Below are 24,770 nucleotides of genomic sequence, written 5' to 3'. Positions count from 1 at the left end.
GTGATGGTAATGGAGTGGTTAAGTGAGAGTGGCTATACGATAATAGCCAGTATAGTAGATGCCCGAGTGTGTCCGGCACTGTGGTTTGAACTGATATTCAAGGAGTGACTGTAGAGAGGGGAGGGGGGAAACAAGAAAGAAAGAAGCGATGGATAGTCGCAAGACCCGTGTATGATCGTTGGCTGCGTTGAAGAACGAAAGGAAGCGGGCATCATGTCGAGGAGGAGATGGAAATACTTTATACATCTCGTTTCTCTCTCTCGACGTTGCGCTATGCAGTGAATCGTGGAGCGTTTCGACCGACTCAACCGACTCGGGGTCCTGAGTAGGACGGTAGTGGTCTCCCGACAGGCCGCCGTCGATCTGCCTAGTCCTCGTAGCGTGAGGACACTTCATGCCACTCTCCTCCATGCAGCTCAGTAGGATTTGCGAACACATGGTTCCACCAAAGAGGCAGGTATAAGGACAGCTTGACAGAGTTCTCAGCGTTGTCCGGGTCTGACCGCCCCACTTGCTTGTTGGTCGAGACGGAGGAGCTGCGAGTCATTGCGTCGGTTCGAGAGAAACGCACCACATACACAGGCCTGGTAGGTTCAAGATCCCAGGCACTAGATCGGACGACCGTTGGGATGTTCATAAGCGGCCGCTAATTCGAACGTAACGCCCGAGGTTGTATGTTGGCGGAGGCGGGTAAGCGCTAAAGGATACACTCCCACTTTTTCAACATCGCCCTTTCTTGGCCACACCTTTCAGTCTTGCGCTACGGGCTGTTCGAGTCGCGACATAGCCTACACATGGGGAATGGTACTTCTAGGAGCGACGCTACCGGCGCTGGTCGATACAGGTACCGAACTCTAAAGGGCACTCCGAGAAGTTCCAGAAGGAAAATGGAAGAAACCGAAAGACGGACGCGCCATCAACAGTCGAACGACAGGCAACGCCATGGTGGAATACCGAGGGCTTGGCTACCCGGAACTATTCTTAGTGTTCTTTCCGGCCTCTTGGCTCCGGCTAGGAATCCTTGGTGTGGCTCTCAGTAGGATGAAGGGTTCGCGCACAAGGAAGGATGGATCCATGGGAGAAGTTTGCCCAGACTCAAGATCATCCCCTGGGCGCAAGGAAGTTCCTGGCAATCTGTTCCTTCAATCTTTACTCGTCGTGTTGGTGCTGTCGGCGGACAATATCATCCAGTCTAGCAGGCGCGTGGAAAAGGCGAAAGCGAATGGAGATAACGAATTAAGCATCGCTGGGGAAGGCGGTGTCGGTAAGTATGCATGGCTGAGTATGCCAAGGATGTCGAAATGGCGTGCATGCGGCTCAGGAACCAGAATCAATATTGAGATGGGGGCCGGTGTCGCAAGGGAAGGGCTCTCGCCCTCGCAACGTTACCATCACTTCGGAGTAATGGTATGTGGCGAGCAATAGTTCATGCCAGGTTCATGCATGTGATCAGTTGGCGGGTAACTTACCCCAGACTGGGTTCCTGACGGCTTACTGGAACAAGACGAAAGGGTTGAGCTCTGTGTCCCACTTCAGCTACTCAGCAGCCCCCATGTCTGCATGCGAGCTGACAGCCCCGGCCCCTGTCATTCAGGATTGCGGCACAGCCGAGTCGGAATTCCGCCACAGCCGCCTACTAATTTTGGGAAGTGATTGGCGGTAGCTGGGTGTAAGGCGTTGGGATCTGCAGCCGATCAGGGTCCTGCAAGACTTCAACGATGGGATCGACAGTCTTGGATATCGGGAGATCGGCATGGCCTAGGATCAATGGAATAATTAAAGACATGGACTGCCTTCTATAAAGCGCCATGTCATAGCTGAAGCAAAGACTTGGTGCGTTGAACTGACATAGTTCCCCAAGGACTACTTTCGGATGACATGTTCTACTCTTGATTGGATTCGTAGCCAAAACGGAAGATTCGGCCCCTGCACAGAAAGAGTTGTCGCTGTCCGGATCCTGTCGGAAATTGGCCGGCATCCTTCTGAAGGATGCGCCATGGACAACGAAGTGGTAGGTTACACTCAAAACTCCTGACAGGAACCAACATGTGCATTGCCGCAATGGAAGAAGATTATGTGTCGGAACAATTCTGCGACAGCGTAGGCAAGCAGATCCGGTCGGCCAACAAGGACTAGAAGCAGCAATTGAATATGTTGCAAGTCAGGCGAATCGAGGAATATGGCCAACATGATGAGGCCAGACTCTCCTCATCTCTAATCCTCTACGCGTGGCGTTTTGGGGGGTGGGCATATGCTCGCTCGTTACTGGAAACGTTATTCCTGATGTCACTTGGGCTTTCGGAGAGCAGCACGGTTTGCCAACAGCTTGCACTAGTGATCAGGCTCAATGACGGTCCCAAATATGCTGCAGGCTGCGCTTCCAGGAATGCGAAACGCTCCTGTCAGTTAGAAGTAGATAAGCTTACTGTCGTTGGGTTTAGTGTACCATCCTAGCCACCCGCGCTTAAGAAGGTCCCGGGAGCCCACGATGGTGTCAAGCTTGGCCACGCACCCGAGCTTAGCTGTCACTAAAGCAAGCACTAGTATATTAGAAGCAAATCGAGGCTGTATCAAGTGCAGCCACTCATGGGGACGTGCACTCGATCTGCACGGCCTATGGTTTGGCCGCATCAACATTTGCATGTAGTAGCGCCGGCAGCTGGTGCATCGGGCGACAGGCGGCATGCTAAATCGCCGGAGGGCAGAGGCTTTCGGTTTAGTGGAAGCAGCAGCAGTAGCAAGTATGCTGGAGAGGTCCTATTCTGGCTTCCTGCGAGTCCCAAAGTGAGCAGTCACCCCATGGTACCTTGGGGTCAGCTGATGAATCATATGTGTTGATGCTACAGTGATTTTATGATAATTTCTTGAGATATGAAATATGATATCACTGGTCTGGGTGGCATATGAGGGGCTAGGTGCGCGAGGCATCCGGCCAAACCAGTGTTTGTAATGCCTCAGTGACAGCTTAGAGGTGCAACACTTATTTATATGTTGCTGTGTTGACATGATCAGCTGAGTGTCAGCTGTATCTCCTTACTTTCCACCTGCTGCTATCATAAGACGTAGTTGCTTCGCCATGGTCGATTGGTATTCCTCCAAATGGTGCTTTACCATTTGTATCGAATCGTGCTCTGATACGTAAACAACCTTGTCCATCAGGTGTCTTTATGCCTAACGTGATAATAAGTGTGGTAGAACGCAAATCTAATAGGGAGTTTCAAGGTGTACGTGATTTCATAAAATGGCTGCAAGCCGTTTGATACTCAGGCCAGTTCACTTGATTGCTAACGAGAAGAAAGAGGAGCAGGCACCAAGCTGCAAGTAAGACAGGTAAGTTCTAATAGCAGCATTTTCCTACAAGCCGAGCGATCCCTCCACCGAAATCGTAACTTGATGGCCAGATGAAATACAACGAGTAGCTCTTGCAACCCGAAAGGTCCCTCCACTGAAACCTGAACTCGAGGGTTCGAGCCGCCGAAGTGGTTTCTCGATCCTGGGATTTTCCGGAATCCCTGGTGCTCTTTTTGTCAGATTTTCTATTTTGATGGCGAAAAATTATTTACAACCCTTTTTACGAGATTTTTTTGACATATCTGTAGCTACTGGGGTTGGTTTTACATGTTTTACTGCCAAACCAACTGGGTGATGCTCTTTTGGTGTTCTCGAACCATGACCTTGACAAAGTCACCTGATTGCCCCGGGTTTACCATTTCCACACTTGACTGCCCATTGCATTGCATATAAAGTAAAAACAAGGCAGAACCCAGCACAGTGGTTCCAAGGCTACCCTCATGTTTACTCAATCAGACCCTGACCAACCATTCCAGCCAACACTCCACACCACCAGAACGCAAACTATTCCTGTACAACATCATGCCCATTCCAAATGGTGATGGTGTCTGTCCAGTACCAAGAATAGCACTCGGATATCTCGTACGTCGACCCCTGACGATCCCTTCCATGTGGGTCCTGGCCCTCTCCTTTTCCAGAAGCGCACAGCCCAACCGACCCTTTCCTTCTGGCTCCTGGCCCAAGCTGATCAGATACCAATTCGCAGCATTATCACGATGCATAAATCTACGTAGACCAACCCACCTCAACGTGCTCATTCATACATACACATCTACATACGCACCAAGATCTACATGGATCAATGTTGATCCACGCGCATTGGCGCCGTCGGTGGGAACAATGTCACTTAAGTAACTAACAGTGGGCCGGCCTTCGATCCGCAGACAGCGAGAGGAGAAAATCAAGCTCAGGATGCGCGGCACAGCAGCATTGCCGCCTCCAACCATCTGCTGCATCCAACTAACTGCTTTCCGTCGTGACGCTGTCAAGAACGGAAGCCCAGTCATTCGTTTTGGAACTTCTCTTCGGCATTTTTCATTCTCTGTCTTCAGCTCGCTATTGAAGACGTCCGCTCTCTTTCTCCACCTTGCTGTCGCCCACTCACCGCTGCTTTCGCGCCCACGAAGAGCATACCGTTCATTCCCCTCCCCTCACCTGAACTACGCCAATATCTCGTATTCAGCATCGCTACAGGAGGATCACGATGGCGCCCGTGCAGTTCGCGGCATTTGCAGCCGGAAGCCTGGTCGCTCCCATGCCAAGCTACGAAGCAAAAGGAGCAGCAGCAGCCCCTGCTACACCGCTTCCGCCCGTCCGGAGACGCGGGGGTGCCCAGTCCTGCTGCGCCCCCGCGACGACCTGGTCCCCGAACAGCCCGAGCACTCGCAAAACAGCGCGTCCGTGGCGGGCGCCATCGTCGGCGTCATCCTGGTCGGGCTGGCGCTGATCGCGCTCGTCATGACCGTGTTCTGGAAGTGCCGGGTGGCGCGGTGGAAGCGGCTCGAGGCCCGGTACGGGTACGGGTACGGGTACGGGAGCTACGAGGGGGACTCCATGCTCGCGCCCATCAACGCGGGCGGCAAGCAGAAGCCCCTGCCCACGGTGCCGGACTCGCAGATCCTCAGCGCCGTGCCGTCCGTCCACGACGCCGGGCCCGAGAGGGAGGCTTCGCAGCCGGTGGCGAATCACTACTACGCCTAAGCGGCGATGAGGGTTAGGTCAGGTGATGGGACTTGCTCGCAGCCCTCTTCAGAGGCTTGTATCGAATATTTCAAGGGATGGCTAATTGGGGTTCATAGAGAATGTTATTATTATATTTCATTAGGCTCCATCAAAGCAGCTACGACATCTGTTGACGTCAACTTTGCCTCCATATTCCGGAGCCGCACACGTAATTAAACTGCATTATTTCAATCCAAAAGGCCATCGCTCGCTGTTCACATTACCACATCTCAAAAGCAAGGCGCTCTCTTTACATAACCACCATGACCACCTCGCTATCCGGCACCTCCACGCTCGCGACGCCGCCCGAGACCGTGACCGTCTCGACCACCTGCCCGTTGCCCTGGGTGTAGTGCCCCTCGCCCCCGTCGATCTTCTTGCTCCACTGCTCGCCCGCCCACGTGACGTTGTGCTGCTCGCCGCCGTAATCAAAACCCATGGCGGCGGCGCCGAGGTCCGCGTGCAGGCGCTGCACGCGCACCGACTCGACCTCGGCGCCGACGGGGATCTTGAAGGTCTCGGAACCCCGCGACGCGCCGTCCTCGGCCGCGGCCGTCCCGTTGTACAGGCGCATGTTGACGAGCGCGACGCGCTCGAGGCGGCCGCTGCTGTAGACGGCGTACGCGCTCAGGTGCGGGTTCGAGTCCGTGTCGAGGTCGAGCTCGTGGATGGTGACGTTCTCCTCGGCGTCGACGACGTGGGCGTCCTGCTTGCGCTTCTCGTTAAAGACCGAAAAAGGCTGCTGCCGCCATCGCTCCCGCCGGCGACACCACTGCCACTGCCGTCCTCACTGCCCAGACCGTAATCGTCGCCGCTGTCGTCGTTGTCCCCACCGATCCCCGCGCCGGCGCCCCCGCTCGTGGGCCGGAGGAAGTCGGCGACCATCACGGCCGCCGCGAAGGGCGCGCGCGCGCCTGCGGGCCCGGGTTGCGGAGGCCCGCGGTGTGGTCGGGGGTCCAGAGGACGTGGTTGGCGACGGGGCGGCCGCCCATGTGGTTGACGCGGGCGACGCCGCGGGCGGCGTTGGCCAGACTAAAGTCGACGAGCCACAGGGCGAAGCCGAAGCCGGACACGAAGGTGTTGATGGGGCTCGCGAGCACCGCCGCCGTCTCCGAGATCATGTACGGGATCCCCTCGCCCACCGAGGCGCGCAGGGACGGCATGTATTGGGTGTCGAGGCGGGCGGTGATGACTTTGTGGCTGAGCATGAGTTCTGTTGTGGATTGGGGTGGTTAGCATGTTGGTTAGGCTAGTGCCCGAGAAAGAAAAAAGGGGGGGTGGACGGCTCGTGGGTGGTAAGAAGTATTAAAGATGGTGAGTGAATGGAGTGGTTCTTACTTTGCATGGTGTCATCGTCCCACGGTTGCGTGGTGTCGATCTGGTACAGATGCTCGGCCGTCGCCTTGATGAGCCCGTTCTTGTTCATGCCTTGCTTGAGGATATCGGATCTAATTTGGCGGTGCTACAGTGTCAGCCCGCATCTGCCTGGGGTGCCGTTCGGTGCAGACCAAAAGAATTCCCACTGGATTACTTACACGTCGTACTGGCTGACCGGCTGCTTGGCGTTGTTGCCAGCCTCGAAAATTTTGCGGTCATCGCCCTCGAGCTGCAGCTCGTCAAGGACGATCTGCTCAATCTCCAGGGTATCCCGGACATACTTGCCCGGGTCGGACGTGTAGAACTCGGGCTCGTTGCCGAGCGCGATGGCGTCAATCTTGCTCTTCCACTCGCTGCCGACGGGGCCGACGCGGGCCTCCCACGCGCGCCGCACAAACTCGCGCACGAGGGTCTCGTTGACGTTGGGCCCCAGCGGCGCCTGGATCGTCATGCGCGCGTCCGGGTACGCCTTGTAGCCCTCGAAGAAGCCCGGGCCGATCTTGTAGGACGCCGCGGAGCCCGTAGGGCACTCGCCCGCGATGCAGGTCTTGACGTGGTCGTCCTGGTTCGGGTCGAAGACGAACTCGTCGCCGCTCGTGCCGCCGATGCGCACGACGGGCGGCACGCTCATGCGTTTGGCGAGCGCGGACACCAGGTTGTTGGAGAAGGCGTTGTTGTAGTTGTTCATGAAGGAGGACTCGACGTTCAGGCCGAGGAAGTCGGCCGGCACCGTCGCGGCGCCCGTCGGCGACGTGCTGGCGATCGGGAGGGTCTTGGCGGCGCCGGCGCCGGAACCGCCGCTGCTACTGCTGCTGCGCTTTTGGTGGAGGTGGTGGTGGTGGTTGCTGCCGAGGCCGGCGCTGGGTCGGGCCCCGACACTGCCGCCCAGGAGAGCCAGGGAAAGGAGTGTAGAAGTTGGATGCATTACTAGTTAAGATTTCCGGGGCTCTCTGGAACGGGGTGCTGTAAATGAGCGACTAAGAGCGTGAGAGAGCTCGAGAAAGGACCAGAAAGTGCAGTAGCGGCAGCGGGAAGCGGCCTGCTTTATAGGGGCATTACTTATTGAATCAAGGCCAATAGTAGAGATCGTGTACGTAATATGCCGTATTCCCGTATGCAACCGTACTCACCATCCGTATGGATCTCTGTCGTCTACTAGCGCGGGATCTACTGGTCGACGACACCACTCTTACAAGGCTGACATATCCCCCCCTTTCAGCCCCACGCGGCACTTGCGACTCCTGACGGTGTCGATCATCTGCCTAGACGGCCCGTATCTGACCAAAAGTTAGCCATGGGGGCTCTCCCTCGCACGACATATCCATCGCCACGAATCACAATCAAATTCAGGTCGCAGAGCCAAAAGAGGAAAGTCGAGGTGTGCATTCCTTATATCAGCCCGGTAGGGATAGAGGTTGGTCTAAGACACGCACCCCCGGCGCCGTCGGATGTTTTTCATCTTAAATGATTGGATGCCTTGTGGGACGGGCGCGCATCCGATTGGCACGGTAGGCTGGGGCCGAGAGCGTATCATACTTGTATGATACTACTATGCAAGGGACGGGAAACAAGGTACGATGCATAACGCACTAGCCGGTTATGTCATTTCTAACGTGACGGCATCTGTCCAGAATGTCCAGCTCTAAGCCAGGGGAATACCTGTTGGCCTGGCTAAGAGTCGCAGATCAAGTGGTTCTATAAGTGGTTCCGGGGCCCAGAGGAAATTTCCGCCTTGGCCAACCGGACCCGCGGGGCAGCGGAGTTGAGGAGCCGACCGTCAACCATCGAGACCATGAGGCAATATTTCCAAGTGCACTGTTCAATAGACTCGTCAGCTCCTCTGGTCAGCTCCTGACTCGACGAGACCCTGAATGTCTTGGTTGAGTAGCACAAAATAGCTCGAGGCATTGCTGTTCAGGTGGGCTCAACCCTAAACATCGCAATCCCCTCCTGTTCACAACATTAAGAGCCGGTGTACAGCTAAACACCTGACTAGCCACATCTAGCACCAAAAGCTGTGAATCGATATCGGACCAGCACTTGCAAAACAGCAACTCAAATTTGTGGCCGTCATCAAATTCCTTGATTGTTTTCGGAAGTTGTCTCGCATTTTGCTAACATCTCTCCAATGCCTCCCCTCCCGTTCCCCCGTTCCCCCGTTCCCCCGTCCTCCCCTTCCCCGTCCTCCCCTTCCCCAACGCCTCAGTTCTTCTTCTTCAATGCGCCTCCGTCCACCGTCAGCTCCTCCCCCGTCACGAACCCCGCATTGACCAAGTAATCGACCGCCTGCGCGATATCCTGCGGCCTCCCCGCCCGGTTGGCCGGGTGATCCGCCACGTCCTTCCCGTGGACCTGCGCTTCCCACCCGCGCCCGGCCTCGTCGCCCTCGCGGCACTCGTGCGCCGCCTTGATGCGGCCCGGCGCCACCAGGTTCACCCGGATCCCCCATCGCGACAGCGACACGGCCATGCTGTGCATCAGCCCCAGCTGCCCGGCTTTCGTCGACGCGTACCCCTCCTGGTTCGCGTCGCTCTGGTGCGCCCGGAACGAGCCGATGTGGATGATGCACGGCCCCGCCGCCGAGCCGACGTCGGCCGCGACCGCGTCCGCGCCGTCGAGGGAGTCGACGACCTCGTCGCGCTTCATGAAGGGCAGGCAGGCCTGCGACGCGACAAAGGGCGCCGTCAGGTTCGTCTCGACGTACGCGCGCCACTCGGCCAGCGTGTCCGGGTCCTCCATGGTCTTGCCGTCGCGCCACTGCGGCGTCGCGATGCCGCCGTTGTTGACGAGCACGTCGATGCGGCCGCCGAAGAAGAGGGCCGCCTTCTTGACGGCCTGCCGGATCGCCTCCGGGTCCCGCAGGTCGCACACGGCGTACGCGACGCGCTCGGCGTGGCGCTGCAGGTGCACGTCGGCGCAGTACTGCAGCTCGTCCGCTTGGATGTCCAGCAGGAAGACGCGGTCGCCCTTGTCGAGGAAGTGGCGCGACAGGCTGCGGCCGATGCCGCGGGCGGCGCCCGAGACGATGACGTTGCGGTGCTGTTCACCCATCGTGGGCGATGCAGTATATTAGGATGAGCAAGTGTTCTTAAAGAGCGCAGGTAAGCAGTCGAGTATGTTGAGAAGATGCATGTTCGTTTTGGATCGCTGCCATCAAATATTCTTCCAGATTTTCATGTGGTCACCATGACGTCGCGTGTCTTATTTGTAGGACCCCGAGACCGAGACACGCCTGGTGCAGCCAATCAGATGCCCTCGAGTCTAAATAGGTCTCCGAGTTCTCGTGGGAGGCGATTGCTGGCGTTTGTATGTCATTGTGCATGGGTACGTATGTATGCACCGCTGTTAGGCTTTGCGGCTCGGAGTCTTCTGCCCTATCGCACATTGGCTATCGCACGTGGGATTGACAGGTTCTTTACTTGATTGGCTTTGTGGGTTGATTTTTGAATGTTCCATGCAGCCAAGCCCCCGAGCAATCACCCAATCAGCTTGCCGCTTTATATCAGGCTATTTGTTCTAGACCAAAGGATCGGCAGAAATATCAGAGACGACGACTCCCGACCGCTCTGCCGTGGTTCTTTGTTCACATGTTTCTAGTCTTAATAGTAAGCCAGACCTGATCAACCCCATTCCACTCCAAATGCAATGCTCAGGAAGCGAAAGCTAACCCATGCGTAGAAGGCTTTGAGCCCCAAGCCACCCCTGACGCTATCTCAAGTACCGATACCAGTGGAAGCTCTCAAGGTAGGATCTAGCCAACCACCCAACAAGCAGTGAGATGCCCTCCCGCTGTCCACCTTTCACTCTAGGACGAGCGAAGACCATGCTGCTATGAGCCCAGTACAGTCGGAGCACTATCATATGTTTACGTGTGTGTAAAGTTTGGTCTGTTTTAAGTCATTTGCTTCTACTGGCCTGCAGGTATGAGCCGGGTGGCAAAAAGGATTGAAGAAAATAAAGGTGAACAAGGAAAAAAAGAAGAGAAAAAAAATAAAAAAAAAAAAAAAAAAAGAGCAGAAGAATCAGAAGCTTGATAGCGTGCCCGAGTTAACTTCCATGATAAGGACCTGCTTCACAGCCTTATCTCAAAAGCTTGGATGGAAGCCGGAATCCGAGCCCTTATCTCAAGATGAAGAGATATCTAAGAATACTAAGTGGGAAATAGACAACTAAAGCCGAAACAAGGAGGGGCGAAACCCAGTAGTTATATTATTACTATAACAATGCTTTATCAATTGCAAAGGGATATTGACTTGCAGAACTTATATTCTTTCATTCCTATATAGATATACCCTATCTAGACACAGGCACATGTCTTTGGTTGCGCTTGTACCGCGGGCACATCCCACCCGTCATCCCATCTGGAACACTGCCAAGTACACAGCCCGTCAGTCAGGCTTTCACCTCTGGAGGAAAACCGTGCGCTTATTTGCCGGCACGGTAGTTCTTCCAGTAGCTGTTCATGCGGGCGTTCTGCCCGGCGGTGAACTCCTCGTAGCAGGTGTCGTAGGTGTAGTCCATGTAGTTGTGGATGGGGTCGACGCCACCACCGGAGCAACTATATGCGAGTTAGTCAAAATCATCCTTTCATATGTTGCAATTGAGCCATTCAGGGGAAGGAAACAACGTACGTGTCACGGCCGGTAGGGCAGCCGGACGCCGCGCTAGCCTCGGGCGGGGTGTCGGAGACGTAGTCGCCCTGGCCGCTGCAGCCGCCCTGGAAGGTGTGGTACAGACCGAACCAGTGACCGGCCTCGTGCACCGAGGTCAGGCCCAGGTTGAAGTTGGTCAGGGAGCCGCCTGGCACGGAGCCCGAGGCCACGACGACGCCGTCCAGGTAGAAGTTGGACTCGCCCGGGCCCGACTCGTCGGGGAAGGTGGCGTAGCCCAGGATGCTGCCCATGTCCTTAACCAGGTAGAGGTTCAGGTCGGCGTACTGGCGAGAGAAAGTATAAGTGTCAAGGCTTCGAAAAAAAAAGGGAGGTTTGGGTATTTTGATCAGGTACTTACGTTGCCCTTGCGGAGCGCCTTCTTCATGGGCGCCTCAGCGGATCCGTAGGCGTTGGTGGCCCAGTTGCTGTTGACGGTGAAGTCGGTGCCGGCCAGGGTGAACTGGTATCCGTACGGGGCGTAGGCCTTGTTCATGGCCGAGATCTGGGCCGTGACGGAAGAGGTCTAAGACAAAACACGATTAACCTTTAATTTGTTACGAAGAAGCACACATCAAACGGAAAACTTACGGCGAGGTAGCCACCGCTGGCGGACTGCGAAGAGGCGACGACGTGAACGTAGACCTTGACGGTGGTCGTGGCGGCGGCCCGGAAGGACTCGTTGCCGGTCAGGGCGAGGGCAGCCTCCTCGGTGGCGAACTGCTTCGACATCTCGATGTGGGCATCGGTCGGGTCGTGGGTACCGCAGGCGCGGACGATATCCTCGGCGATGGCACCGGTCGCCGCGAGGGCGCCGAGAGCGAAGGTAAGGAACTGCATCGTGGAACGAAGGGAGTCGTATACACAAAACGAGTGGTTGGAGTAATTGTATAGAACGGGCTATTCTATACAAGAACAGATACAGCTCCTTGGTAGTGTGCTTGACCGGGTGGCTACTGCTGACTGGACACTGAGTATAGCCCAGGAGTAGGGCGAGCTGCTTGGCTCTTTATAGAACATCGGACGAACTCATATCTTGAATCCATCTCGTGTTGACATGTCGAACTGCTGACACGAGGTTGCATCTAGATCGGTATGCTGGCCGGAAGAGGAAGGTTCGATTGCCGTGCTCTGGCCTAGGGCCGGGAACTCGAATCGAGGGCCCCTGTCTTCGGAGCCTCTAGTCTACGCCAGGTCCAGGGCAAGTGGCCGAACTTCCTCATACGTGCGGGAGCACAGCATGTCAACAACCCGAATGGGGTGGCAGTCATTGGATGCTGTGGCATTGTGGCAGCAAAGGAAATCTCCGCAGGCCAGGTTTGCCTTGGTCACCGGGTACCATTGCATGATTCGGGGCGGGAATAGTGCGAACTCGGCACACACCAACACACCCATGGACCCCAGCAGCTGCCTGTGGATGATGTCGTGCTCAGGGCAGGCAGTGAGTGTCTTGCGAAGTAGGCGAAGAAGAGAACAGGGGTGGCAGATCTGGCGTGCGTCCAGTCGGATGTTGAAGATAAGCTTAGCTGTGGGCTCTCGCATCTTATCTTCAGGCTCGGCTTTATGCAGTCTTGGCGCGTGCCTGCCGGGGTGGAGTGTGGGGTTTGGGCGCTTCTTACTCGCCCGCCAGCCGCTTGGCACTCGCCAAAGTGGTCAAGTCCCTTATCACTAGAAGCTTGATACCTACCAGTCCGGGAAGGTGGAATCGTCGTCCATCTCCTCCCTCAACTGTCCTAGCATGCATGTGCTGTGTTGAAAGAGGAGACCGGCGGTGCTAACAATACTGATGTGATGGCTGGCGCACTACCCAACCAGACGACCACTACGGCCGCTACGCGTACAGCGTGCTGAAGCTTAATGTTCCTGTGTTCCTGTGTTCCTGTGTGCCGAAGCCTTGTGAGCCTCTCCACGCGCCCTATCCTCGCGGGAAATGCCCTTCAACACCAGAAGGCCATCGCAACTTCCCAGAGCTGACACTCCAACACGCAGGCATTATTATCGGCAGCGCTGATCGCGTTGGCATGCGCAAGCGACATGCAACGTCAATCAAGAACACAGAGTCGCAATGGATCTTTTAAGGTTAAATAAGTCCTGACCGCGGGGTCCATGCAAAATGGTAGGTAGGTACGTACCTCGCCAGCTGGCCGACACCTGGCTCTGTCAGACGAGGGGAAAACATGCAACGGGAGGTAACAGCTTGGACCAGATCAATTCAGGTAGGTAAATTAGGTTAACAAGCTACAACACCAACAAAGTACTGAATCTGTAAGAGCTCTGTCCCAAGAGCCCAGCTTGTATTCCTACTTGAATTTCTATTTCTATGAACCCACCCTTCAATTCCTGTCTAAGTCCCCGCATCAGCCATAAAGGTCCGAGTCATTATGTACATACATGGTGTAGCCAGCATAAGCAGTCCTTTAATGGAGAGTGGAAACCTGTGAGCGAAAGCAGTCAGGTCAGGTGTTTGACAGTGTCCAGGATTGTGCCCATGGTATAACAGGGTGAGAACGTCTTGAAAGAGAACACCTGCTCTGTGGTGACTTGTTCATTTTGGTCTTTACCTAGAAGTAAATAGGATTGGAATGCATTTACGTTTGGCGTTTCAGGATCTGTCCTCGCTACAATTCTGAAATTGATCTATATAGATGCTGTGTACTACAAATATACCTATTTAGCTCCATCCTCTGACGCTCGGTTCCATCGTGCGGGAGGACCCCAATTCGCAAGCATCTCCGCGCTCTCGCTCAAGGCCATTTGCGTCGACCGAAGCGTGTTGGGGGAGAAGAAGACGAATCTGGGCCCCCCGCCCGGGCTCCTGCCTGGGGTCCAGCGGGAGCGAGTCCTTCCTGCGGTGCTCCTGCGTGAGTTTCTGGTCCATGTAGATGGTGTGCAGCTCGAGCTCCTCGACGCCCGTCTGGATCGCCTGGGCGCCGGCGTGCTGGATGGCGTGGTAGCGCGCGACGAGGTGCGCCGCGCTCTCGCGCTGGTGCGGGCGGAGCGCGTCGGCGAGCCGCTGCAGCTTGAAGATGGCCGTCTCGAGCTCGGCGTGGGCGCGCCCGACGCCGCCCCGCTCAAAGTCCAGCACGCTCGTCATGGCGTGCATAAACCAGCCCGGGAAGGTGTCGCGGTACTGCTTGTGCCGGTGCGGCGACGTCTGCGTCCAGGCGACGCCGTGGACGGTCCGGAGGAAGGGGATCAGCTCGTCCTCGAGGAGCGCCAGCAGCAGCGGCAGCGTCACGCCGCCGCACTCCTCGCTTTCGGGGCGCTGCAGGCAGACGTCGAGGTGGCTGTACGGGACCACGATGGCGTTCAGGAACTCCAGCAGGTTCCAGGCGGCCTCTTTCGCCACCCAGTCTTGTTTTCTCTCCAGCTGGGTCGCGAAGTTGTGTGCGTTGAAATCCGATTCGTGCGATTCCACGGTCAATCTGAAGAGCTCCCTGGCTTGTTCGTGGAGCGTATCATTCAGAATCGCGAAACGCTTGTGGAAGCGGTCGGTGAGCTCGTCGCCAAACATGGTCACCCTTCCGTAAACCGTCTCGTCCACCGCGAGGGTGCGGAGTCTAGCCGACATCTCTGCCAGCCTCTTGAGGACGTACCAGCACTTGTTGTTCTCGTCCGGATCGCCTACGATTTGTCCAGTCTTGCCGCTTACGTCATACGTTTCCAAGGGGATGCCCCCGGTCTTGTCGACAATCTCCATTACCCCTAGGATCTGCGGCACCGTGCGGCCAATCAAGACGTCCACGATCTCGACCATCCCCTCCAGCGGGCGGCTGTAGTGAAGGTAGTTGTCAAATTCGCCGCTGGAACAGCCGTGACAGACAGAGAAGTCGTGGATGAGGCGGACATAGTCCCGCACCACAAGCGGGACAGACTTCACCACGGACCACTCCTGCACCTTGGGCTGGAAGTCGCTAGCACTGGCCGTGGCGAGAATTGGATGGAAAAAGACGAGGAAAAGAGCCACATGGGGCCATATTCTGGCCATTGGGTTCTGGACCATACCTTAGTGTTTATCGTTGCTGTGTAATTCACTTGTCGCCGTAGAGAACCTTTCTTCTTATATAACCGCGATGTTTGTGTTGCTAATACTGCAATATGAGGGACTCGACTGATAATAAACACAATTATCAAAGAGTGTTATAAGTGAACATGCGGTTTATGCTCCCAGTCAAGAATTTGTTAAAGAAAGACCTTTGTATACCGACACAGTTGCTTTGAACAGTTCCATAGATCAAAGGATAGTTGGTAATGTACATGACTGCTTTCGGAGTGTATAAACTGGTCAAGTATTGTGATATCATTCATTGTTTGTCGTAAATACCTACCAGGTCAATTTAGCTAGAGTGGAGATGTAAAAGCAAAAAGAAAAAAGAAAAGAACATAACGCCGTAAAAAGCAGGGGAGCACAACATCAACCATCACGAGAATGACTCGTACCTATCAGACACAATCTAGCTAGAGATTGGTTGTAAAAATAAGAGCGAGAACAACGCCGTAACAAAGGAGGGAGCAAGATATCAACCATCATGAGTATGACTCGCATATCAAGCGGCATTAGGATCTCGAGAACATGGTCAATGGTGGTTATCCTTGGAAGGGGGGTGGCATCTCGCAATAGAAAGGAGCGGCAAATGGTTCTCCAGTTACCCAAGAGCATGCGACCAAAGTCGACGGGGTAGTCTCCGAATGTCTTGTAACCGGTAAAGTTATGATGCAAGTCGGGCCTGGCAGTTACCATGATCCACTCTATGGACTTGTACATGAGAGTCCACAGGGCATTGATAAACAGGTTGACAACAGGCACCACCACCGCCACGACAAACAGGAGAGTCAGGATGGACCATCGGTTCTCGAAACTCCAAATCGTGTCTGACCAGACCTGCGCAAACCTCCAGACTGACTCTGGCCACCAGTGGTGTACTACAGAGGAAGAGCCCTCCATGAAAGAGTCCCCGGATAGGAAACGTGAGAGGTGCAGAGTGCACAGTGGCCGCAGGAGTTGATACAGGGGGTACAAGACCTGGTAGGTTGCGCGAATCTGGATTGCAGCTGAAATGTTGGTCAACACACAAGAAAAGACCCAGAGATCGCGATGGAGTTGGTTATTCCAGTCCAGCAGCCTCTTTTTGCTCTCAGGAAACAGGAAGTAGTTGTGTGTATGTACATAGATGTCGAAAAAAGTGCCCACTGCAAGGAGGCAAGCACTTAGGAATAGCTCCAGCGGCATGCGCTGCATCATATTTGATGCCCACTGCGAGGCACTACTGTCGTAGTTATTTTCCCCTGCCAGGTACGGCGAGAGGTACTCACGCTTGAGCGCCAGGGCCGGGAGACCAGCGTTTCCAATCCAGTAGTTGAACCTCCTAAGAGCGACGAACTCGACATGAATCTGGAAAAGCTTGATTAGAAAACAGATAGCCTGGAGGCCCGGGTTACCCGGGTCGTCCTCGTCCTCGTGCGGATCGATCGGATGGTGGACTGCCGCCCAGAACCTTCGCCGTAGATCCATCCACCCAGCAACACATTTGTGGTATACTACGGCGCGGCATAGTCGTAAGTCGGCGTGGATCTTCTGGGCCACAAAGGCCCACATAAACGTCATGACCAGACCGGAGACTAGCTCTGGCTTTGTCCCCGTGTTGTATTTGATGATGCATGCAACTAGGTGGGCCAAGACGAACGGCGCCAAAAAGATAAAAGCGGCAAGGTTGAATTCTGACATTGTTACGGTTGTTGGCAATGCGTGTTAGCTTGAATAGCTTGTGACGGGTCCAAATATAGACTCTCCTTAGTCTTACCCCTTTTGCCCACATTATATATATTTCCCATCCATGATATCACACCAGTATTGTTTGCGGGAGTAATTAGCATGTACGCTGTTACTCTTTAAAATCATTTTTTCTTTGGTCAACATGGCTTGAGTCCTGCCAGGGCTGCCGAAACGCCCCCCTGTCTGCATCCCATTGTTGCAAATCCGTGACTTGAACAGGGTCTTTGTTTCATGGTAGGACAAAGGCGGTTATTGATGCTTTAATTCTTCCCTTTGGACTTGTAAGCCCCGAGTTCAAGTCAATTCCACCGGTCTTGAAAATCCCACGAGACCCTTCTCAGATCCTAAACCCTAATAGTTCGTTAGTCCCAACATGAGCCAAATAAATCACTTGCACGCTGTACTCCAGCTGCTCAAGTTCGATCGAGTAGCAAAGATACACCCAAACTATCAGCTGGTCACAGAAAACGACATCAAGCTCGCCAGGGGTATCGCCAGGCGAAACGGGCTCGTGTTCCCTAGCAACCAGCTCGTCGACATCCGAGAACTGGTAGACGGGCGCGCAAGCGAGCAGAAGGTCCACGAGCTGCTGGAGGCTATACGGAGCACCGCTAGCGATGGCTTCCTCCCTCCCAAGCGCGAACTGAAGGACGAGCAGAGCGTTGTGCTGGAGCAGCCCTCGGAAGTTGCCTCGGAAACAACAGCAGTGGAAGAGGTGCGCACCCCTTTGGTTAGCCAAGAGACAGTAACTCGCCCCAATACCACCAAAACGGTGCCCAGGGACACCGCCTCTCGACCACTGACGGAATACGAATGGCTGCCGACGGCCGTCGCCATCGCCGTAATCGTATTGGTCTTCAGCGTGTTGCAATATGCCACATCTAGAGCAGCATTTGGGATTTCCTCTCTGACGCCGGCCACAATATTCAGTTCACCTCACACGTTCACAACCTCCGAGCCACCGTCATCATCCTCGCCCTCCTCCTCGTCGTCGTCGTCGTCGTCGTCGTCGTCGTCGTCGTCGTCGTTATCGCCCATGTTCCCGACCCCGCCGCGGAAGGCCCGCGTCCGCAAGCTGTCCGAAGCCGACGTGGGCCGGGTGGTCGCGCGCCTGAAGCAGGCGACGCTAGCCTCGACGCCGGACCTGCGCCATTTCCACAGGGAGTACCGCTTCTTCGTCACGGGCACGTCCGTGTCCGACGTGGCGGCGTGCCTGCGCGGACGCGGCGGCGGCGGCGGCGGCGGGGCGGACGCTTCTCCCTACTTTCGATCTTGCGTGCCGGAGCTCGAGGAGATGATGGAGGGGCGCTGGCGCAGGCCAAGGCGGCCCCGGGGGTGGCTGTGCTCGACCTGGAGTGGCCGTGGGCGATCCAGTGTCTGGCCAGGACGACCTGCGCCAAGGTGGAAACATGGAAGAAGTTTACCCCTGAGAGAGATATCTGGGAATGGTAAATCGGGTATCGGCAATTGCCTTTACCGCATGATATCGATAGACGTCCGAGTTCCAGGCTTTTCAACACGGTTCTGTCGGATGCAAATCATGAATGGTGTTGCAGGGTTTGTGGGATCGCAAGAAGAAGAGCTTCAATGGCTTTTACATACCACAGCATTCAACCCCGAAGTCCGAAAAGCGTGATCCGAGTTCCTAAGCCTCCATCCGAAATCCGAGATCACACAAGAGCCATCCTGGCAATTTGTACCTACTTTTTATGTATAATACAGAGAGCTATTGGCTATACGATAGAAGATCTGAGCTGAACGATCCGGTGATTTGCATTCCATCATGTCCTTTGAACAGAAAAATGTGCACTCCGAATGATACCAGTGTTATCCTTGAGGATTGCCTCGTCACTGCCCGTCGAACCATCGCCTTCCTCAAATGGAGAGACAGTGGCGCCAGGACCGCCTTCCAAAGAGTGTGTGCCCCCCGCGAATGTGCGTTACCATACCAGCCCTCAACGATGGCGTTCGCTGCAAATCAAGCTCGTCATGATCGGCCAAGAGACATCCATCCTCCTCGTCTTTTGTTCTCACGAAGTTGCTTTGGCGGTGGGTATAGGTCTCAGACCAACCGCTATAGTAAGTATGGCTATTGAGGCGGTTGCAAGTGGTCGTGGATGATAGTTTACTACCAAACAGGATGCACCCGGAAAGCCGGGGCTTGAGGGTGGGTATCGAGCCGGCGATGACGCCGAGTTGTGTCTCGAGGCTGGAAAGCCCGATAGTGTCAGCAGACCAACTTATTGGAAGGGGCTATAAGGCTGTTCAACCTACAAACCAAAGAACCGGATCCAATTGTGGAATGACTTGTCTGGGTTCGTTCGAGTCACCCTCTGGCAAACAAGTTTGGCAAGGCCCATCGAGGCAGCACTACGGATTGGATTGCTGTTTAGCCCAACAAATCGTACGGCGCATTGCGCCTTCATGTTATTCCGCTACTTACAGATACCCTAGACTCAGTACCCCAACTAAGTACGTCCGGGTTTGCCTCGGGAGATTCAATTTCCAAATAATTGGTATGGGTATAGTGGCAAAGCATATGTCAGTGAACATATTGCTCCCGGAGTTGAGGCAGGCAGTGAAGTTGTAAAACCGAAGATTGCCCGTCAATACTTGAGCCGCCGAGAAGTTCTTTGCCAGCAGTGTACATACCGGGGACTGTAAGTCGTGAACTTGATATCTGTTTACAGTTGAGCACGACGATATTAAGTGATATCTCTGGGTGAGATTTTGACTAGTACATACCTTTGTTCCAGTTCGCTTCAATAGGTCGGTAGTACGCCAGAAGGCATGTCACGGCAAAAAGGGTGTAGGCAATGATACATCCTAGCCATCGTTAACCAGACGTACAGTCCATTTGTTGGAAAGAACATACCCATCAAAGCCCAAATAGCGTAGCGGAATGTCTTCTGGATGTTTTTGCTTGCGCAGAGTCGGAGGAGCGCAAAGCCAACCGAGAGCTTGACCAGCATGTTGCTGACGGACGTCACCGCAAGCGACTGGACAAACCCCATCAGCTGATAGATCTGATAGTCGCCCCTGGGGACTGTTTTGGCGTGCCTGCCAAGGCCATGGAAAGAAGAAAGGAGGCCTAGAACCCGGGGAAGATTGTTCTCGGCTGCGTAATCTACGACAGTTGCGATTCTCAGGCAACTTAGAGAATGTGGAATGAAGTCAATTATGATGTGCTGATGTCCTGGATGGAGGTTGGCCAGTTTTCAGGAGCGTTGTACGTACTCACTGGATTTGGCATGTTTGAGACAACATAAGCTAATTCTTTGCATGGATGAAAGGTTTGTCGATCCATCGGTTATTGGAGAGAGTAGTCACATCTCAGCTGTCTGTCGTATTTGCGCAGCTACGTACCTCTCTCACACTCACGCCCTCTCTTCTACTTCTGCGTGGACTTCGATCAGAAGCCAGTCGCGATGATCCAGCCGCAGGGTAGGTAGTTTGGGGTGGCGATGACAGGAACCAACAACCCGCCATCGCCATTGGAGGTCCCCATTTGTATTACCAGGAACTTGGCCAGCCAACCAGTCAGCGCTTTGCTTCAATTATGCGAGTACACCAACTGCATCCTGCCTGCTGTAACCGTATGATCATGGCCAAGCACCATCTGCATGCTCCAGCCAATTAAACAGTCTTTGACGGGAAATAGTCGGGTCATCGTTCCTCAAGACTTGTTTTCTCCCAAGTTCATTTCATTGCCGAAACATTTATGTACTTGCGCCCTCACAACAAACGCCGCGAGAGCAACTGCACTGCCCCGTAGACATCAGAAAACACCAGCGACAACTCGTACCATCAGCTTGAACCCATTCCGATTGGTCTGTTTGCCGCTGGTCCATTGTGCTGGTACAGTCGTCACGCTTCACTCAATCTTAGAACTTCCGGGGTCCCTCCTCAGTCAACATGCGCCTCTCCCTTGCCGCCTTGATCGCTCTCTTGGCGACAAGAGTCACAGGAACCCCAACAGTGGACCAAAACAAAGATGCCGACGCCATCATGGGTCAGATCCAGAGTGAGGCGATGGAGGCGCTCGTCAAGGCCGAAAAGAGCTCGCCAAGGCGCCAAGCCAGCGAATGCTCTGTTGGCAAGGCTCACATTCGACGGGTAACTTCTTGACTTACCACCGCTATTTCGTTCATCTGTGGGAAAAGGCCCTCCGCGAGGAGTGCGGGTACAAGGGGTACCAACCGTACTGGAATTGGTTCAAGGACACCGAAGACCTTAGCAAGTCCCCAGTCTTTGACGGAAGTCCGACGAGTCTGGGCGGTGACGGAGACTATTTCCCCCATAATGGCAGCATGGGCGGTGGCAACACCATATATTTCCCGTCAGGGAAAGGGGGAGGGTATAATAGGTAGCCTCATATACTGAAATGCCGCGTCTCTGGTAGGGAAAGTGCCGAGTAAATAAAGGTGAGGAAGGGCAAAGGACGACGAAGCCACAACCCCCTTTTTTTCAGGGGAATTTAAACGCGGCTGGTTTATGCCACTCCTGTGGCTGTTAGGCGCACAGCCACCCCCGAACCCCTCATCATTTGTCGCCAACTATTATTACCCGTAGGCTCGAAAGACGCGAGCAGCAAGTACTTGAAAACGCGCCCAGATTCCTTCAAAGAATACACGATCATGCTTCTGGATCGAACGTTGCCACAATTGAGTGGACAATTGTGCTGCTCATTTGCTGGGCGGCGACGCGTGAAGGTACCCCTCAATCTCAGCACCCTGCTCGACTGCATTGCTGCTGGCACTTCCTTGCACTTACGCATGTGATGCGGTGCGGGAGCTAACGAGAGGTGGTAATTAATCACCTTCCGCATTCGGTCAATCTTGGTCAGGGATGTTGATATCTATATTCCGTTTCTTATCAATCTGGTCGACACCGAAAGCCGCGCAGGCAGCAACCACTTTGGCGACCCGTGAGAATGTCGTTCATGGAGAAAGGAACTTGGCTACGTGTGTATTCTGTTTGGCCTGGATGAAGTGGCGTCGGTAACCATCACCCTGCAGGGACATTTTTCCTATCGATTGATCGATTGCAGTGTCGAGCCATTGCCGGCAGCAAAACTCATATGGGCGGTTAAAAACAACCGAATCAACAGCTACCCGAATCGCTTCATGCGGGGGCCATCCAACAGACCCCATGCAGTCAGCAAATTCTCTAGGTATCCGGTCTTAGCCTAACTGCGTCTCTGTACTCTACTTGTCTGCACCTAATGCCGCGGCAGCTGCAACTTGACTCGTGTTAAGAGAGGAAGAGAGGAAGAGAGGTTGGAGAAACGAAGCAAGAACCCGAGCTTGCTAATAAGCGCTTCAATAAAGGCAAAAGTGAAAACGAAATGGCGTCCCAGCCCCTGGTATAAAGCCCAGGAACCTCTCCAGATCTTGGCGTTCTCCATCCTGATCACCCAAAAGCTTGTTTCGACCACGACAGCACCTACCCGCACACTTCGATCATCAAGAGCCCTGTCTTGGCTTGCTTGGCTTCTCCGCCAGTCTGTTGACTCCCTCGCAACCTCCCCGTCTGGGGCGGGGGCTGACCTGACCCCAGGATTGGGCAGCACCAGGCGTGGCGAGACCCTGGCCTTCCTGGCATCCCTTGACTTGGTTCCCATGGCAGCATATCCCCATTGCGGCATGCATGATATGCGATCCTTGTCAGCCCTTTTGCCATCAGACTTCTCGATGAGCTCCTGTAAAGTCTGGGCAGCTTTGGAGACGGATACTGTGTGGAGGATCCGACGGACCAGTGTCCTGTTGATCCCATGACGGCGCCACGTTCTTCAAGATGAATGGTGTCCAAAGGCGCGAAGCGCAACCCGATCGCAATGCCTATCTATCCAGCTGTGCCTGGTCCCCGCTCTCCGATGTTGCGTTTACGTGTATGCGTGGTAGTGGTGGGCAATCAGTGACTGCCGAGCCTTATGCTGATAACGGCTATTCCTGAGGACGATGTCCAGCCCCCAACATCGACCACCTCGCATGATTGATTGGCTACCAAGCCTTCGACTCCCGGTAGATGGGATCTATATCGCATCTATCTATCGGCCTACCACCCCCGAACAATCACTTCTTTGCCATTGGAGTCAGGCGCATGCCCTAATGCAGCTGGTCGGTCTGTTCTTCTACACTATCCTTCAAAAAGGGAAGGTGACTACTCGCGTGCAGCTGCACCTACTCAGAAACGTTGATTCGTAATCCGATCTTTTTGCACGCTTACTTCCGGTTGCTGCCATCTGAACAAACGCACCTCGGCTCGTATAAAAGAAAAAAGCCTACAACCAGTCTGTCCTTCCTTCCTCGTTGTTGGCCTTTCAACCCGACCTCGATTCAAGGTTTTCTCTCACCACCTACACCCATACGTACCTCGTCACTCGCCTTCATCACCGCCATGAGGTTCTTCACCACCCTCGCCGCGCTCCTCAGCGCCCTCACCCACCTCGCCCTCGCCGCCCCCTCACCGAACAGCGCCGCGCCCGCCTCGCCGCCAAGCGCGCCGCCGCCGCCCCGCGCACCCTCGGCTCGCACCCGCTCGTCCCCGCCGACGGCCTCAACGCCTCGTCCAACGGCAACAACAGCCACGTCCAGTACAGCAGCAACTGGGCCGGCGCGGTCCTCATCGGCAGCGGCTACACGACCGTGACGGGCACCATCGTCGTCCCGACGCCCAAGGCCGGGTCCGGCACGGGCGGGCGCGCGTCCTCGGCGTCGGCTTGGGTCGGGATCGACGGCGATACGTGCTCGACTTCGATCCTGCAGACGGGCATCGATTTCACGTACACGGATGGGCAGGTTTCGTATGACGCTTGGTATGTACACACTACGTCTATTTCTGTCGTTTATGTGGGGTTTGGGTGAAAGCTAGTTGACTAACACGTCCCGGCGCGGCAGGTACGAGTGGTTCCCCGACTACGCCTACAACTTTGACGGCATCTCGATCAAGGCAGGCGACACCGTGACCATGACCGTCACCGCGAGCAGCAAGACGGGCGGCACGGCCGTGATCAAAAACCAGTCGACGGGCAAGACGGTGACGCACACCTTCTCGGCGCAGTCGGCGGCGCTGTGCGAGACCAACGCCGAGTGGATCGTCGAGGACTTCGAGTCGGGCGGCAGCCTCGTGCCGTTCGCCAACTTCGGCACCGTCACCTTCACGGGCGCGTCGGCCCGGAGCGGCGGCGGCACGGTGGGCGTCAACGGGGCCACGATTATCGATATCCAGCAGGGGAGTAAGGTGCTGACGGACTGCGGCACGTCGGGGTCGTCGTTGGTGTACTGCCGGTACATCGGTTGAGGGAGGGAGGGGGTGTTGTGCTTGCTCGTGGGCGTCGGTATCCGTCGTTGGGGGGAGGGGGAGAGAGTTGGTTGACACATCAAACTTCATGGTTGACGAGGATCAGACCGGTGAGATGATACAAATGGAAATAGACGGAGAAGCGACGTAGCATCTAGCGCTGACCTCATCTTTCGACAGTTGTGATTTCAAGATCAATCGAATTCATGCACTCTTGCCTACGTCGGCTTTTTTTATTTTACTTTATTGATATTATGTAGTTGCCTAGAGAAATGTATCAAAAGTGACAGAAATGAGCGTATGGTATCCAAATAGCGAACGCGACTGGGTAAGGAAGAAATCCCGAATCCCTCTCACTTCCTTTCCCCAGCCCCCCAAAACGCCAACACCGACGATTACATGTGCGCAGGACGGTATGGTACCGGCAAGTAGGCCAGTCCACCGTAGGCGGCATATTTCAACTCATCAGCAACACTTCTTACGGCCGGTTCAGAGGAGAGAGTACCGCATTCCCAAGCGAGTGCCCAGAGTGTCTATTCTCAGCATCCCTATTTTTACAAATTCTTCAGTCAGCCATATTTCCTCTTTTCGTAACG

At 54.9% G+C, this 24,770-nt stretch overlaps 12 protein-coding genes across 12 annotated transcripts; 5 read left to right on the top strand and 7 right to left on the bottom strand.

Moving 5' to 3' along the window:
• Positions 1–367: 367 nt before the first annotated feature.
• Positions 368–547, bottom strand: PG986_002767 (uncharacterized protein; the record flags this gene model as incomplete). The annotated part of the gene is made up of 1 exon (XM_066838989.1): positions 368–547. The coding sequence occupies one exon, from the start codon at positions 545–547 to the stop codon at positions 368–370; it is 180 nt and encodes a 59-aa protein (XP_066704053.1).
• A 3,716-nt stretch (positions 548–4,263) lies between these two features.
• On the top strand, positions 4,264–5,052 carry PG986_002766 (uncharacterized protein; the record flags this gene model as incomplete). Its single annotated transcript, XM_066838988.1, has 1 exon — positions 4,264–5,052. The coding sequence occupies one exon, from the start codon at positions 4,264–4,266 to the stop codon at positions 5,050–5,052; it is 789 nt and encodes a 262-aa protein (XP_066704052.1).
• Positions 5,053–5,323: 271 nt separating this feature from the next.
• PG986_002765 (uncharacterized protein) lies at positions 5,324–7,375 on the bottom strand (the record flags this gene model as incomplete). Its single annotated transcript, XM_066838987.1, has 4 exons — positions 5,324–5,851; positions 6,039–6,286; positions 6,412–6,521; positions 6,609–7,375. 4 exons carry the CDS (start codon positions 7,373–7,375, stop codon positions 5,324–5,326), a joined length of 1,653 nt encoding a protein of 550 aa, XP_066704051.1.
• Positions 7,376–8,652: 1,277 nt separating this feature from the next.
• On the bottom strand, positions 8,653–9,501 carry PG986_002764 (short chain alcohol dehydrogenase; the record flags this gene model as incomplete). The annotated part of the gene is made up of 1 exon (XM_066838986.1): positions 8,653–9,501. One exon carries the CDS (start codon positions 9,499–9,501, stop codon positions 8,653–8,655), a length of 849 nt encoding a protein of 282 aa, XP_066704050.1.
• A 1,374-nt stretch (positions 9,502–10,875) lies between these two features.
• Positions 10,876–11,939, bottom strand: PG986_002763 (metalloprotease; the record flags this gene model as incomplete). The annotated part of the gene is made up of 4 exons (XM_066838985.1): positions 10,876–11,008; positions 11,082–11,386; positions 11,461–11,625; positions 11,691–11,939. The coding sequence occupies 4 exons, from the start codon at positions 11,937–11,939 to the stop codon at positions 10,876–10,878; spliced, it is 852 nt and encodes a 283-aa protein (XP_066704049.1).
• Positions 11,940–12,284: 345 nt separating this feature from the next.
• On the bottom strand, positions 12,285–12,815 carry PG986_002762 (uncharacterized protein; the record flags this gene model as incomplete). Its single annotated transcript, XM_066838984.1, has 2 exons — positions 12,285–12,681; positions 12,787–12,815. 2 exons carry the CDS (start codon positions 12,813–12,815, stop codon positions 12,285–12,287), a joined length of 426 nt encoding a protein of 141 aa, XP_066704048.1.
• A 397-nt stretch (positions 12,816–13,212) lies between these two features.
• On the top strand, positions 13,213–14,808 carry PG986_002761 (uncharacterized protein; the record flags this gene model as incomplete). The annotated part of the gene is made up of 2 exons (XM_066838983.1): positions 13,213–13,219; positions 13,775–14,808. The coding sequence occupies 2 exons, from the start codon at positions 13,213–13,215 to the stop codon at positions 14,806–14,808; spliced, it is 1,041 nt and encodes a 346-aa protein (XP_066704047.1).
• Positions 14,809–15,423: 615 nt separating this feature from the next.
• Positions 15,424–16,824, bottom strand: PG986_002760 (uncharacterized protein; the record flags this gene model as incomplete). Its single annotated transcript, XM_066838982.1, has 2 exons — positions 15,424–15,440; positions 16,413–16,824. 2 exons carry the CDS (start codon positions 16,822–16,824, stop codon positions 15,424–15,426), a joined length of 429 nt encoding a protein of 142 aa, XP_066704046.1.
• Positions 16,825–17,245: 421 nt separating this feature from the next.
• Positions 17,246–18,324, top strand: PG986_002759 (uncharacterized protein; the record flags this gene model as incomplete). Its single annotated transcript, XM_066838981.1, has 2 exons — positions 17,246–17,713; positions 17,758–18,324. The coding sequence occupies 2 exons, from the start codon at positions 17,246–17,248 to the stop codon at positions 18,322–18,324; spliced, it is 1,035 nt and encodes a 344-aa protein (XP_066704045.1).
• Positions 18,325–19,414: 1,090 nt separating this feature from the next.
• PG986_002758 (uncharacterized protein) lies at positions 19,415–19,844 on the bottom strand (the record flags this gene model as incomplete). The annotated part of the gene is made up of 3 exons (XM_066838980.1): positions 19,415–19,530; positions 19,618–19,698; positions 19,748–19,844. 3 exons carry the CDS (start codon positions 19,842–19,844, stop codon positions 19,415–19,417), a joined length of 294 nt encoding a protein of 97 aa, XP_066704044.1.
• A 943-nt stretch (positions 19,845–20,787) lies between these two features.
• On the top strand, positions 20,788–21,242 carry PG986_002757 (uncharacterized protein; the record flags this gene model as incomplete). Its single annotated transcript, XM_066838979.1, has 2 exons — positions 20,788–20,988; positions 21,036–21,242. The coding sequence occupies 2 exons, from the start codon at positions 20,788–20,790 to the stop codon at positions 21,240–21,242; spliced, it is 408 nt and encodes a 135-aa protein (XP_066704043.1).
• A 1,740-nt stretch (positions 21,243–22,982) lies between these two features.
• On the top strand, positions 22,983–24,174 carry PG986_002756 (aspergillopepsin; the record flags this gene model as incomplete). Its single annotated transcript, XM_066838978.1, has 3 exons — positions 22,983–23,030; positions 23,349–23,689; positions 23,772–24,174. 3 exons carry the CDS (start codon positions 22,983–22,985, stop codon positions 24,172–24,174), a joined length of 792 nt encoding a protein of 263 aa, XP_066704042.1.
• Positions 24,175–24,770: the final 596 nt, after the last annotated feature.

Source organism: Apiospora aurea, assembly GCF_038362705.1.
Source record: "Apiospora aurea strain CBS 24483 chromosome Unknown utg000002l_segment0_segment0, whole genome shotgun sequence".
Taxonomy (NCBI): domain Eukaryota; kingdom Fungi; phylum Ascomycota; class Sordariomycetes; order Amphisphaeriales; family Apiosporaceae; genus Apiospora; species Apiospora aurea.
Note: the sequence above shows the minus strand (reverse complement) of the source record. Positions and strands in the feature narration are given on the sequence as shown.